At 34.6% G+C, this 16182-nt stretch overlaps 1 protein-coding gene across 1 annotated transcript in view; it reads right to left on the bottom strand.

Moving 5' to 3' along the window:
- Positions 1–5332: 5332 nt before the first annotated feature.
- Positions 5333–16182, bottom strand: part of LOC140246758 (uncharacterized) — a 146118-nt gene continuing 135268 nt past the window's right edge. The window contains exons 10-12 of the mRNA XM_072326094.1: positions 6874–7050; positions 6228–6261; positions 5333–5424 (exon numbers count right to left, since the gene is read on the bottom strand). Coding sequence (XP_072182195.1) covers positions 5333–5424; positions 6228–6261; positions 6874–7050 — 303 coding nt within the window. The remainder of the gene's footprint in view (positions 5425–6227; positions 6262–6873; positions 7051–16182) is intronic.

The following is a 16182-nucleotide window of genomic DNA, read 5'->3' as shown; positions in this document are numbered from 1 at the left end:
GAAAAAATCCGTCCCGACCACACTAGATTTCTATACGACCGATTCCCGATCAGCTCGATCTCTTCTCGATCACTAGCCGAGCTGTTGGTGTTCGGGCTTCCTACTCGAATATTTTGGACATGTCCAAAATTATCGTGAAGGAAGCAGGAGCGATGCCGATCAAGGTAGATCGACCCCGAATACCAATGCCGAGCGAGCCCGACCAGGCTAAAAAAAGCTTGATCGGGATTGATCGAGTTGATCTGATCGGCAGTGGGAACGCACCATTAGAGGGAGGGATGAATTTGAATGACAATTGACGATTTTGAATGCTATGTCTTCGAAAATGTTTGACGAAAAACGAATTACAATGACAATTGACAAAATTAAAGTTAAGATTTGCGTTTCACGTGCTTCTCGGGACGAAATTGAATAATAAATCTTTGAAATTGACGAAAGTGCGGAAATGGATGGGAAAACCTATATTAAAGTGAACATGCATATGTCATATACTGTATTTTCATAGTTGTATAACAATTTATTTATTTATTTATTTATTCATTCATTCATTCATTCATTCATTCATTCATTCATTCATGTTTTTATTTTCATTTCCAGTCAATATACACTCAGCCAAAAAAAAAAAAAAAAAAAGTACCGGTAAACGCTTTTTCAAATTTAGATTTCTCATAGAATATTTGGCTAAAAGCTAATGTATTATATACCATATTGAAGGTAATTTCATTGGTTCTCAACCTGATAGGTCAACATAAAGGGAAACTTTACGCATGAGTAAACACCATTGTTTTTCTCTTCCAGGGCACAAAAGTAAAAATTGCAAAACTGAACAAGTCGTCATTCATGCGTATGTGCTCTTCCATAGAACAATAAGAACAAACGACAAATTTCACACGAGAAGAAACACGAATTACAATGTAAGTTGAAAAACTCAACCTTTGATCTCCATGATATCTTTAACCCCCCCCCCCCCCCAAAAAAAAAAAAATAAAAAAAAATCAGTGAAGGCTAAAAATAATGGAGGAAAATAAAGCATCTTGTGACAAATCAAAATTCAAATGAAATAAGAGAAGAAGTAATACTTCATTAACAAAACAAAAATGGTACAAATTTGCTGTTTTTTTTTTTTCAAATGAGGAAATTGTAAATAATGTTTGGTTCTTGAAATTGTCTCATGGATTCTGAAATCACTATATTAAAAGAAATAAATAAAGAAATTATGCTCATTTAATCATCTTTATGCTTATTATCCCTATGTCAATTGAAGTTTGACTTGACAGAAAATTCTTATTTTTCCCCTTTAGTTTCCCACTTTGTTTTTCTTAGAGGTTATAAAGAGAAAGAGAACAAAAACTTATTTTTCCTATTTCATTCATGTCTCTCATTGTGTTAAACTGGTCTTTTGTTGACAATGTTATTGTGAAGGGCATTTGCAAATGAAAAAGAGCATGTCAATTTTTGCAATTTTTAATTTTGTGCCTTGGAGGACAAAAAAAGAATGTGCTTACTCATGCGTAAAGTTTTCTTTTTAATCAACCTGTTAGCTTAATAGCCAATGAAATTCTCCTCAAAATGGTATATAATACATTATTTTTCATAAAAATCTTCTATGAAATATATGACCTCGAAAAAGTGTTTACTTCTTTTTTTTTTTTTTTTGCTGAGTGTACATAGGTAATACAAACGTCAAATGATAACATGTCTTGTAACATAACATACATCTTGTTTCGTAAAAGAGTTGGTGGAATGAAAATTGAGGGGCTGCTAATACTAAAAAAAAACGAACTTGTATAGTGCAGTCCCCTCACTCACGTGATATTACTACAATACATTAATACATAGCTTTTCATACAAAACTACAATACATATACCGTACAAGTTAAATAATTATACTTTTCATTACATCGATGATAACATGAGGAATACGCATTCACACACACACACAAACACGCACACACACACACACACGTACACGCACACACACAGAAGAGAGTATGGAAAGAGAGAGAGGGGGAGTAGAGAGAGCGAAGGGAAGGTCAGAATTCTCGATGCAGGGAGAAGAAAAAACAATTTCAAATCGGGCAAACTAATCATTGGGTACATGATAAACTAATAAGATATTTCTTTACCCATTACTAGAAAATGATTTCAAACTAGTAGAATGTTATACTTTTTTGAGGGAATTACATAGTTTTGGGCCACTGTAAATAAACGTAGATATTGTAAAGAGAGCTCGAGTATTAGTCTAAAGGGGCAAATGATACTCATCTATTTGACGAGTGGGGTATTTATGAATATTCTATTTCTTATTAAACATATAAAAAAAAAAAACCCTGAACACTCATTGTACAACAATATGTGCGTAAATAGAAGTGAAATGAGAGCAACATTCTACTGCAGTGTGCAATTACATATCTTCATATCCCTATACGGATACAAACTGTACAACTCTTTGAGGTTGAAAATACAGACAAAAAACAAATTGCTCAGCACCATACCACTAACACACACACACACACACACACACACACACACACACACACACACACACACAGGTAACGTGGTAATGCACTTTCACAATAGCTACTCACGTTGCGATCGAGCTCCCCTGCCCCCAACAAAGTATAATAATAATCATGTCATTACGTAATCTTCCAGTTTGCAAAACAAGTATGGTATAACAGTTTTACTATAGCGTATAATTATAATGTTATCAAGATAGACAACCAAATTTAATGTAGATATTACACCCACCACGAGATAAATATTTTAACTATGGTTGATATGACTACGTTATCGACGAAGGTAGACCAGCGCAAGCACGAAGAAAAAAAAAGACTGTATAATCCTGTATATGCACTCTTCAACTTGAAAGGAACAGAGATGCACTACAACGATTATTATTTTTTTTTTTGGTCAGTTTACATTCGCACTTGACTTAGAATATATACAATAATGCTACCCAGCCATATGCAATATGTACATTTTTGTGGGGGGGGGGGGGGGCTATACCTCTAAATCTAAAGTTACTAGAGTGCTAACGATAAGACATACTTCACATCAATCAATATCCACCGCAAGAAGCACAGTACTAGTATACAAAGCAGTGAACATCCATATAATAATTCGAATGGTGAAAACCAACAACTTCATGCATGCATAACGTACACGTAGGAATTAAAAGTTGATTTAAAAGTCATCTCCGAGATAATAATTGCCTGCGCTACCGACAAAGTGAAAGACAGCAGGCATTCTTACCAAATAAACTTCAGTACACAGTGTAATGGAGCCTTAGATTACCACTGAACTGTTCAAATTATTTACTTCTACGTATTTCACTTCAAAACTGGTCACATTCTAGAGGAGTCGATCGCCATGTGCACTCGGAAAATACCTATGCACACATTGTTTCTTACATCATTACAACACACCGCAGATGCAGACAACTCAGCATGTCAAATGATCAATCTGTCAATGCAACAGGAATGGCATATTCACTGAACACATCATTCTACTGTAGGGCCTACGAAACTCTAACACTTTTGACGAATCACGTGTACGCTCTTTCATTAACGTACATGTACAACTGGCAGCGAGTCGTTAATGCACTGTCAAACCTTTCACACATTCTCACACACACTACTGACAAGTATTTTTATACTGACAAGTAATATGGTCCTGTCAGCTCATTTTAGTATTGTGCTGTTATTGTGCTTCTATTGATAATGGTATACGATTTTCTCGTCTACTTGACGTTTATGTCGTCACCGAGCATATACGATTAACGGAATGGATTACCCTTCACGGTTCATAAAATGAATCAGAGCAGACATCCTAAAAGGGCAATAAAACAAAAGAAACATACAGCGTTCGGATTACATTATGTATTGAAGTGAGTGCATGGTGCGGTCACCTTTTTGTGTCAGTACATTACACTTCACTACATCAAACACACTGAACCTGAATTGGTTTTGTCGTAAGAAGTCGATGGAGATACGATGCATATCATCCGCTGCTACCATGAAGGCATAATCAGGAGAGAACGTGTAATCAGTGACAAGGCTCAAAAAGCTATATGCGCAAACAAGCAAAGCTATACAACACATCAAATACTGATTGCGATTTGTCAATCATACAAATAAGTAATAAAGAGTCATATTTCACACACACTAGAAATATACAGTTACTTCCAACATAAACACTTGTAAGATAATTGAAATGTAATTAGATTCATTAATATATAACTACTTAAGAGCGCCACCGATAAAACACTCTTTCACTGAATTATTGCAAAAAAAAAAAGGAACAATCGTTTTCTGAAATAGAGGTTGCAGGAAAAAATAATGACCAAGAAATCACAACTGAAACAAAATAGAATGAATTTGAAGGAGAATTTGACGAAAATGATAGCTAAAAGACGAATTTGCTTTTGTTATGTGTGCATTGAGCGTGACTGACGAATTTGAATTGTGAATGACGAATATGTGTGACAAATGACTAAATTGAATAGACCTTATTCGAAAATTAATGACGAAAGAAGAATATGAAACAAGGAGTGGTTAATTTGGGGTTTCATGGGACGAAACTGAACTACAAAATAATATTGAAGATTAAATGAAAATGATTGAAAAGGCAAAGGGAAAACCTTCTTTTTTTCAAGCAAATTCCGTTGAAGGGCGGTACAAGCTGCTAAAAGCAAAGCTGCTTTTAATTTGTAGTTAACCTCTGTTTCCGCCTTGATTCATCGTAAATGTGTGTGTGTGTGTGGGTGTGTGTTTCTTTTCTTCTTCTACATAATATGATAGAAAGCTACTCTATAAGTTAATACTGCTTTGCAGACTTGTACTCATGATACATTTTACTAACATCTCGAGCTTTTGAATGTACCGCACACCGAGAACACTTTCCCTTTCACATAAGAAGAAAATAAAGGACGGTGAAAAGCATGATTAAGTGCAATGCTTATACGATAGGTATAAATCCTATTTTAACAAGCGAAAATAGATGGAAAAGGGAGAGTTGGATATACATGCAAACACTTCTGATTTTCTCAAACAATCTCACACGAAGCGTGTTTGTATAGAAGAGAGGAATGCTCTCTCATTCAGCGACGCGTTATGTCAATTTTCTAGTCATATTGATTATGCTTGATATGAATCGTTGATACCCTCATTCATTAATTCTCTAAAGGATGCTGTGCTTCTTCGCCATGATGTCGAGCCTGGGTGAGTTGTCATCCTGATGCTATGTAGGTTTCGCTCTCTTCTTTGTCTTTCTCCTTTCCCTGGTCCATGTCCTTTGAATTGCCCTCCTTGGTCCTCCAGAGAAGCTATCTCTAGGGACGTATTCCCATGTCCGCTCGTTCAAAGTCTGTTTGACAGAATTGAACTTCTTTGCTCAGAACCGACCGTGCCCGGCTCCGTGTTTCTTCTCGAAAGAATCATCGAGTATCTGTGTTACATATATATGTAATAATATACGTAATTTTTATATACAAATACAAAAAAGGTCATCTGGTCTTGCACTGAAGTATAGTAACGAGAGGTATAGGTCTTATTTTTAAAGGGAATATGGACACTACCTTACTGATTGGTACGTGGAATTGCACTGTCAAAGTGCTGAACCATTTTTTTTTTTTTTTTTTTTTTTTTTTTTTTAGAGTTGTGTTCAAAACATTTTATAGGCAAATAATGTCAAAACTCAAGTGGTTATCAAAAAGGCATGATTCGATCTTATAATCATGATGAAATGATTTGTAAAGTAGCATGTGGTGCATGAGGTCTATATGGTTGTTTCAGTGCACAAATTATGTGGTTATCATAAACATGGGAAACGAAGTATCTTGCCTGTTCTACTTATCCGCTGTTAGGTATAAACATCGTCAATCGCGAAATGGCGGTTGCCAGAGAAAGACATTGCTTGTGGTTGCATATATGCTGTATTGTAACCGAGGATAATCATTATTTCCCATTCATATTTTATTACTCTCACATTGTACACCATGTTGCCATATTAAATGCTTTCAGACAAAGAGATCGAATAACAATATGTTCATTTTCATAACAGATCTGCATATTCATCAATCATTGCGAAATACACTATGCGTTGTAAAATTGACAAGATATACTACAAGGAGACAAAAGAGAAAATATAAAAAAAAAAACAGGATAGACTTACAGAAGAGTGAAATGCATACCTGTGGTGTGCCTCATTTTCACGAAGCAGATCACTTAACGCTTTGTTATTGATAATAATGTCGTTCCGCTGTTACAGGTAAAAAACGAGAGAAAAATAACACAACTGAAATCCACATACATGAAGCATTGGACACATTTTCTAAAAGCCAAAAAGTTGTTCATAGTAATATGTAGTCAATGCATTGTTCTACAGGTAGTTCAAATGGGAACGCCGGGCCACTGCAAAATTGATGTGAAAGCAAAATTATTATATAAACAATCAAGTGAAAGTTCGATCAAAAACAGATAAAAATTCTACGAACTTTTAAAGACAGCTAAACAGCTGTAAATTTTATCGAATGTCTTTAACGTGCGTATCAAGTTTTGCTGTTCGTATTAAACTAATTATTAACAAGCAGGATCCACTGAAATGAGGACTGACACAGCAGCCGCTAATTGCAGTATTTTTTATTAAGTTATTTTTTTGCTTTGATGCAGTTTCAAAACAGACTTGATTGATTTGCAAACATATTTCACAAAAAAAAATAAAGAGGGTTCCACTTAAATGCAAACATGTATGAAAATGAATATTATAAAGTTGGAAAACAGGACTCTTACAAGACCACATTCAATAATGTTGTACTTTTCCCCCTTTCCTCACAACTTGTAAACAGAAATATCACAGTGTATACGTATTTACTTTGCAGTGTGTGACTTGTCGAGCAATCTCCGTGAAGAGTGTCCTAGGGACATTACGCCATGTGAGATTGATACGTTCAAGCTTGGACATAAGGCGAAGAAATTCAACCAGGTTTGTTTCTGCAGCTGCTGATTGCTCTGAATTCCCGACTTTAATCTCCAGGGAGAGACAACGGATCTTAATGGACAGAAAAACAGAAAACACAATGTATTATTTTCCCACCTTATGACACTCTTTCCCTTAGAACACACCAGGATGACCTAAGAAACCAGATTCTTTCATATCATCTCAAAGCCTGGTAAATTTCCTTTCAGGAAATGTATGGTTTGGTTGACTTTTGACTGATATTTTGCATTTGACAAGGACTTAAAGCGTAAAAATACGGTAAAAACGCTATTTTCACAATAATTTTTGTTTTTCAAACCAATGACGTGCCTTTTTATGGTACGTGGCATCTAATATCTGACCATGTCCTGGATTTGACATATCATGGGTATGAACCACAAAACTATAATAATTTTATGAGCACGTATAAAATTACAGAGAACAATTGAAATATCAAAGCCCTAAACAGACGAACGTCCGTGATGCTTTTATTTCTATCGCTGCTGCAAATTCTACTTTGTTGTCGGAACTTTAATGTATACGAAAATTTGGTGTTCCACCTAATGAACATATCCTGCAAAAATTGTACGTCTGCTGGCTGTACATGGGAAGTAACATTCTTTTATGCAAGATTATACTCAGTTATCGTCACGGACGTGCGTCCGCTATTTACTAATAAAGATCGTAGCCCATTGAACGTTATTGGCGATATTGTTCTGAGTCGTCATCAACTAAGATCTAGCCACACGATAATATGTTTGTTTTGAGTTTCTGTGTCAAATGCGAACCGAAATTACATTCTTAGACGAACCTCCGAGAAAAAAAAAAAGAACGTCCGTAATGATTAAAACGTTATCGAGTGGGCACCATCTTGCTTTGATGGCGAAGGTACATTTTACCTTTGGCTCTCTAGCCGAGGAGCTGCATGTCATGTTTGAAGCGGACTGGGGCTCGTCTGCGGTTTTTGGACCATACGATTCACCGAAAACTAGCAAATAATTAATATTTTCTCTAAAAATTCACCTCTTAATCCCCCTATGAGCAATATATATATATATATATATATATATATATATATATATATATATATGTTGAAAGGATGTCAAATTTCTTATAATTTGCATTGACAATAATTTGTTGAAAGAGTTAGGAAGGCTACGTATACTCTCTGTCGATTAGTTACCCATCCTGGAACATGACCCTAGTAGTAGAACGAACGTCCGTGACGTATGTAATCCGAAAGACAAGGATAACTTGTCCAGAAGGTGTCCTTCATTCTTTATAACTTTTAGCTGTAATAGCGACAAATAGCGTTTTACAAAGTAAACAATGACTTTAGAGCATACAGTAGTTTTAGAATTTTTAAGGCGGTATGTGATCATGATGAACTAACAGTGCAAAATTTACTCGCAATTTTACGCTTGTTTTCCCTCTAATTATACAAAAACAGCTTAGCACTGAAAACCAAGTTATAGGAAAATGGAATTTTGCGTAATCTGTAATTTTCTGTGCATTTAGATTTCTTTCTGATGACGTTTTGGAGACAATCTGCACTGTTATAGGTTCTGAAAGTTTCGCTCACGGACCTTCTGTCCGAGAAAGGGGATTTCTGGTAATTACAAGCATATCACTGTACATTATGCTAATGTTCCTTGAAAATATTACCAAATCACTGAGTCTCTCATACCCTAAAGTGAATACCGTTCAGCACTCAATTTACCTGTAATAACAAAAGGAAAACGTTTTGGTCACGGATGTTCGTTGGTAGAATAAGTCCACGGATTACATAGCAGGAGATAGAGGAACAGTGCCACTTTTTAGTGACAGATGCTCCCCGTGTATATCTTTTTGAGTAAGGTAGCTGCCATCTAAAACAGAACACATCCAGTTTTGGTCTCCATCACGGACGTTCGCTGTAATTGTCATGATATTTCATGCCTTAATACATTCTTATTTTTCTCTTCTCAACGATTTTTCTCTCATTCCCTAAGTAGCCTGAACATGCTGCGAGCAAACAGAAAAAAAAAAAACAAGTCCGAAAAGTGCTATGCAGTCACATTCAGGATATATTGACACAAAAAGGATGAAATGACGGAAGAAGTCTGTAATAGGCATGTGTTAAGAAGAAACGGAAAAGATTCAAAAGGACGTGGAAGCAGTTGAATGAAAATGAGAAGAAACAGAGAAGGGATCGAGCTCCAACACACAGAGAAAAGAATTGCCAGTGCACTCCCGTTACATCGAATTCCTCTGGAGGAGCTTTTTGTTTGTTTATTTTTGTATTCATCGGAATGTCATAAGCGAACAAAAATAATGCAGTGTACAATCATTATTGTCTGATGAAAACATACACATCTTCCATTCATGATGACATGATGTTTTTTATACTCATCAATGAAAAGCAATGTTAATTTGCAATTCTGTCCCAGATTTTTTTTTTCTTTTACATTTAAGAGACAGAGAGATCGTCAAGTTGTTTGGTGTTTTGTGCTAACTTTGAAAACATATGTTAAAAAAGTGATAATTTAGTGATAGGTTTAAGGTCGCACTTTGATACGCTCGCTCGTTACTCCGAATGTCCAAAGGTTTGTTATTCCGAAAATGAAATGAAAGGTTCGTAGTTAATTCAGGAGGTTTCTTATTAAAAATTTTCACATTCCGAAAGTTTGTTAGTCCGAAGATTAACTATTCTTTAGGTCCGTTATTCTAAAAGTGGAATGGGCCTGATTTTAGTTTAGGTGAAAACGATTATTATGAGGTTTTGAAATCTGGAGGGTTTGGTTGTTAATTTGTTTCTCCACATTTGGATAAACGAACCTGATTTTTCATGTTACAATTAAGAAATCTTTGAATTAACCTTCGGAGATTCCTATCATTTACCGAATAAAAAAGCTTCATGATTGTACGAACCTTAATCAATTTTCGGATTGACAAACTGTATGAATAACGAGCCTCCGAAATGACGCGCTACAAAATGTTTGTTATAACGAACCATATTGTATAATATCGAAGTCACAAGTATCCATCCAAGTTATATGGACTTACTGTGTCTTGTTATGACGAAGTATCGAACCTAATATCATTTCTGACGAATATAATAACACAAATCCTCCTCGGTAACAGTGTGTAACACAAGGAGCAAACGCAGAGGGATTTCTTCCTATACACATTGGAAACGTATTTCATTTCATTTCATTTCATTTTATTTTATTCTTCTTCCCTTTCCAACAGAACATTACACAGTATAGATTAGGAATCATATCACAATCGTGTACATACATCTTGCAAATGATATCAAATGATACAATAATAAAGTTACATGCATGTATACGCAAAAAAAATACAAGGTAATGTTTCAGTTGGAAAAAAAAAAAGAACTGAGAGGTCCACTAAAAAGCAAGCTTGTAGATTGTGAACCCCTCAAGAAAAATCTAATGAAATACTTATTTGCATATGCTTAGCACAAGTATAATTTAAGACAAGACGGAACAAAATAGGAGACACACAGCAACATGACACGACTCGACAAAATAGATGGAAAAATGGATGGAAGGAAGGAAAGAAGAAAGAGAATGCCTACACGCTGATCAAGGAAACGAAAGAGGGAAACGAAAGAGGAAATTGAAGAGGGAATTGAAGAGGTGCTTCAAACAGCTGGTGGATGCATACAGCCGTGTAGATGGCTATTTCATTATAATAAATTCAGAGATTAATTGATTGATGGTTGGATGATGAACCCTGTGGTTGTTGGGACTTGGTTGATAAAAGCGAAAAATCAGAGAGGGTTTAACAGAAAGGATTTCAACTTCCGCTTAAAAGAATACAAAGAAGGAGAATTTTTCATTTTGCAACTTAATGAATTCCAGAATCTAGGGCCTGTGTATATAAATGTATTGTGAGGCAATAATGTTCTCAGAAGGGGTAAATGAAACTCAGAAGATTGCCTGGTGGGATAATTATGGAAAAACTGATTCCTTGTAAACATTGAATTGAATATACAGGGAAGTGCATTTGCGTTGAAATTAAACATAAACTGTCCAAGTTGAAAAAAATACAAATCTTTAATTTTTAAAATCTTATATTTAGTGAATAATGGATCTGTATGGGAACGTGGCGGGACGCCACAAATAACACGAAGTGCCCTTTTTTGTAATAACAGTAGTCTATCTAATAAAGTCTGATGAGCGCTACCCCATGCTAAAAGACCGTAATTAAAGGTAGGGGATACCTTTTACAGATCTCCCAAAATGCAGCAAAACATTAAATATGAACCTCAGGGGACTTGCTTAGGCCACTGCTTAGAAATTTGGAAGTCAACAGTTATTTAAAATTTGAATAATGCACAAAACTCAACTACTCCGTAGTTCTGTGTGTCAGCCACACTTAAGCCTTTTTGTTGCATTCTTCTGTATTTGTGATCTATAAACACAAGTGTAAAAGTACAAGAGCTGATGTAATAACAAGAATGTATATAGAAATGTTTGTAAGTGTTGATGAACTTTCTTCACAAAATATACATGATGGACACACATGCAGTACATTGGTCTGCAAAGGTAGCCTAGTAATGTACTGGAATTTATGGTGAGCCCCGAAAACAATTCAATTCAAAATCTAACGGTCAAAAAAATGTCCTAAATGTTACCTTCCACTTTCAATACTTTATGGGAGTTTCTAAAATGATACTCTCTTCAACATACCACTGTATTTATACAACTCTTCATTTAAGGCGTGCAAATGGGATTCCCTACCTTTAAGATAAGGTAAAATTAAAGAGAAATACAACGTCAGCAAAGAAGACAATGGAATATGAAACTTAAGTCTATTATTGATACCAATATTACGTGAAATTATTGTACTAATGTTAATAATATGTGGCCTCCATGATAATTTATCGTCTACTGTAATCCCAAGGAATTTTATATGAGATACGCGTTCTAATTGGGTCTCATCAAAAGTAGTCTCTTTACGTAAGGCTTCTATATAATTGCTAGATAACATATATTTAGTTTTCAAAAGATTAAGAGATAATTTTTTAGCTCTTATCCACTGGGTCACTTTTTTCAATTCGGAATTAACAATGTGCACGATTTTATCTGGATTTTGATGTGAAAAGAAAATATTTGAATCATCAGCAAAAAGTATAAATAACAACACGTAGAATGATCTGCAAAAATCATTAATATTAATGATAAAAAGTAAAGGTCCTAATAAGCTACCCTGTGGGACGCCACACTTAATGAATTCGAGACTTGAAACGTTCCCGTTCAGAGATATTTTTTGTTTGCGGTTTTGCAGGTAGCTCCTGAACCACTCCAAGGCCTTCCCCCTTATTCCATAATGAGACAACTTGTGAGGTAAAATTTCATGATTTATTGTATCGAAGGCCTTGGAGAAGTCCAGGAATATACCAATAAGATGAGAATGATTATCAATAGTATGCGCTGCGTGATCGATAAACTTCAAAAGGGCATGAATGGTACTGTGTTTCTGACGAAACCCAAATTGAGAATTTGTAAAAACATTATGAAAAGTAAAAAAATTAATCGTTCTTTTAAATATCAATTTTTCCAAAATTTTAGATAAAGATGAAAGCAAAGAAATGGGCCTGTAATTACTCATATCAGAACCATCTCCTTTTTTGAATAAAGGGAAAACCTTAGCTATTTTCATAAAATCAGGAAAAACACCACATGATATAGATCTATTAAAAATATGTGAAAGTGGATCAGCGATTGAAAATATAATTCCCTTTAAAATAAAATTACTTATGTCATCGTAACCAGCACTTCGCTTGTCATTCATTGCAGTAACAATATCAATAATTTCATATTTCGTAATTGGAACAAAAAAAAAAAATAGAACTCGAGTTAGATTGACCTAAAAATGATGAAAAATGCATATTTGACTGTGGTACCCTTTTTGCCAAATTCTCCCCAATCACTGAAAAATAAGAATTAAATATATTAGCTATTTCACTTGAATCTTCATATATTTTGTTATCATATCTTATTTTTGTAATATTTGATTTCTTTTTTGATATATTCATGGCCTGGTTCAAAATCTTCCATGTATTCTTCATATCATGTCTATATTTTTCTAACTGAAACATATAATATTTCCTCTTTTCCAACCGTATAATCTTGGTTAAAGAATTTCTATAGGAAGTGTATTTTTCTTTTGACTTCTCAGTTTTTTTCATTTTAAATTTATAATATAACCTATTTTTCCTGTTAATTGAACGAAGAAGAGATTTTGATACCCATGGAAATCTGGGGGATGTTTTATAATCAACTAACTTATCTTTTGATTTAGGTATATATTCATCTAAATGATTATTAATTATCCCTGAAAAATTATTAAATGATATACTAACATCATCACTATCATAAACACTAGACCAATCAGCCCTATCTAAGCTAGCACCAAGGCTAGCCAAATTTTCTGGTGTAGCTCTTCGTCTGGTTGGAGAAAAACCAAACTTATTAACCGAATACCCGAGATCAAAACATGCTATAATAGGGAAATGATCGGACATATCGGATGAAATTAAAGAAGAGTTTAACATTTGCAAAACATTAGTGAAAATATTATCAAGAAGGGTGGCGGAATGATTTGTAACGCGTGTGGGTTTCGAAATCAATGGCAAAAATGATGCTGACAAAAATATTTCAAAAAATCAAAAATCAAATCAGTATTAAAATCACCCATTATAAAGATATTTTTATTAACCAAAAAGGGATTTTTTAATAAATTTATAATACAACCCCCAAAATCTTTAGGATTAGAACTTGGGGGTCTATAAACAATACCACCAATAATGTTTTTTTACTTTGCGGAATGGAAATTTCCACAAACAAAGACTCTATACTATCATTCATTATTTCTAATTCATCACAAACAATAAACTCAAATTTCTGTGATAAATAAAAAGCAACCCCACCGCCCGTCCTATTCACTCTATTATTAACGATTAACTCATATCCATTTAATGCATATGGTAAATTAATATCAGAAGATAACCATGTTTCAGTTAAACCTATTACAGAAATTTGTTTCTTCATTTGGTTACCTAATAATATATGTAAATCATCAAAATGCTTATTTATACTCCTAATGTTCAAATGTAACAAAGAAAATGTACTTTCTGAAAAAACTTTTGACAAGATCTGTGAATTGATCAACTGTAACATACTTTGAAGAAATATGAGAGGAATCATACTCAAAATCGAAATCATCATATAAATCATTCGAAGACAAATTAACATTATCGGCAATGAAGTTATCAAAAACAACAGATGAACGTGAATTTATCCGACTTAATTCTGTAGGGGAGCGTCTAAACAAATCATAGAGTTCATCTGTCATTCATCATTAAGAGAATCAAACGCTGCATTGAGTTGACTAGCCATAAGGAGGAGCATAAAATCTAGAATGAAAGCATATCAACTGCCGGGGTTGAAGTATGAGATATTTTGACATACATGTAGGTGAAGCACAAACAATTCCGGTTTCGCGGATCGTACAGCAAGTAGGCAAATACACGTAAACATAGAATTCTGAAAAGGAATATAGGTGTGAGAGGACAAACACAAGGAAGAAGACAGAGAAAGAAGGACAGAAAGACAACATACATACATATATATATATATGTATCAAATCGTGTCGTAACATGAGAATTGAACATTGCTAGTCTCAAATCAGATAAATTTTCAAAATAGGGGACAAGAAGGACAATACACCGTTAACGTTCTTTGAGTATTGTAAACAGCAGCAAACACATAAAAAAGGTAGTCAGGCATATGCAAAAAAAAAAAGAAAAAAAGATCAAATGTACCAATAAAAACTATATTCCTTGATTATTGTGTGATAATCAGAATCATTTATGTAGTAGGTATAAAACTTAACTGGATAAATTAAGGGGACATACATGTGATACATGACTGTTCATATGATATGAATCAGAGGGTTCTTCATCCCCATGTATAATAGGCTGCATACAGAGACACAGGGTAAGTGACAACGACTCCATTAATGTGAATAGCATACAAATAGAACCTACACACACGCAAGCTGAAACAAAAGAAAAGTAGCCGTGAACATTCTTGCAGTTGATAAACGAATCACTATAAAGAAAGAAAAAAGCAACAAAGCGTGAAATTTTAGGGGAATGTTTACAGACTTGGGACATAACAGGAGAATATTTCCCGGTGTCCGACAACCATAGATCTCTATTACATAACATTTTAACAGAACTGCAATCTGTACTACTTAACATTTTAACAGAACTGCATAACTATGAGATGCGTGTGTGTGGCAGGTTGACATTGTGATGCAAACTAATAAGGATAATCGTAATGAAAAACATCCGATCGTGTGATAATTTGTGGGTCCATAATATAACGATCGACCTGCAAATACCAGGTTGTTTATAAGCATAGGCTTGCACGAAAGAAGAATTTGCAAAATCAAACTCATTCACGAGATAGAATCAGCATGTCCGCACTCTCAAACAAAATTCCAACAAACAAAGGAGCCGCATGATAACACATTTCAGAGGGACCTCGTCGTTGCAGTGTCACGAGGAGCAACCACGGCAGACAAAAACTATGGGGTAGGGTTCATAATCACTGGTTAAAGAGCCGACTGCTTTGCCAAGGTAAGTAGATATAATCGCCAATAACAGGGACCAAAATAATGTTCGTATGAGTAAAATTACTACTTCTTGAAAAAGAAATGAAGAATGGAAAAAAGTGCAAATTTACGAGGGCGTACTGTAATTATCATGTGACACAAGTATTATTATTGAGGACATACATTTCTTTGGCCTATTTACCCAGCTTTACTGAACACCAGGAAACCTTTGAGAATAGAGAATACAGAGAAAATCGACAGCGAGTCACTTTGTACAATGGTTGAATAAAACGTGAATCATGCCTACCATAACTACAAATATTGATGCGCTTGTGTATGAAAAAGAGAAACATTATATATTCGAAGTGCGGGGGAAAAATGATTGATGGCTAATGTTTTAGGATGAACGGAACAAACATTGTAGTCAGTGATCTTAGAGGAACCGGTTACTGCACAAATGAAAGTGGACATGTCATTGGAGAAAAAAAAAAAAAACAAAACAAAAAAAAAAAAACCCGAGAACGTGAACCTGATGTCTACGTGGATGACGTAATCATAAACGTGCATTATGTG

This window comes from Diadema setosum, chromosome 3 (assembly GCF_964275005.1).
Source record: "Diadema setosum chromosome 3, eeDiaSeto1, whole genome shotgun sequence".
NCBI classification, from domain to species: domain Eukaryota; kingdom Metazoa; phylum Echinodermata; class Echinoidea; order Diadematoida; family Diadematidae; genus Diadema; species Diadema setosum.
This window is presented reverse-complemented; position numbering and strand designations above follow the sequence as displayed.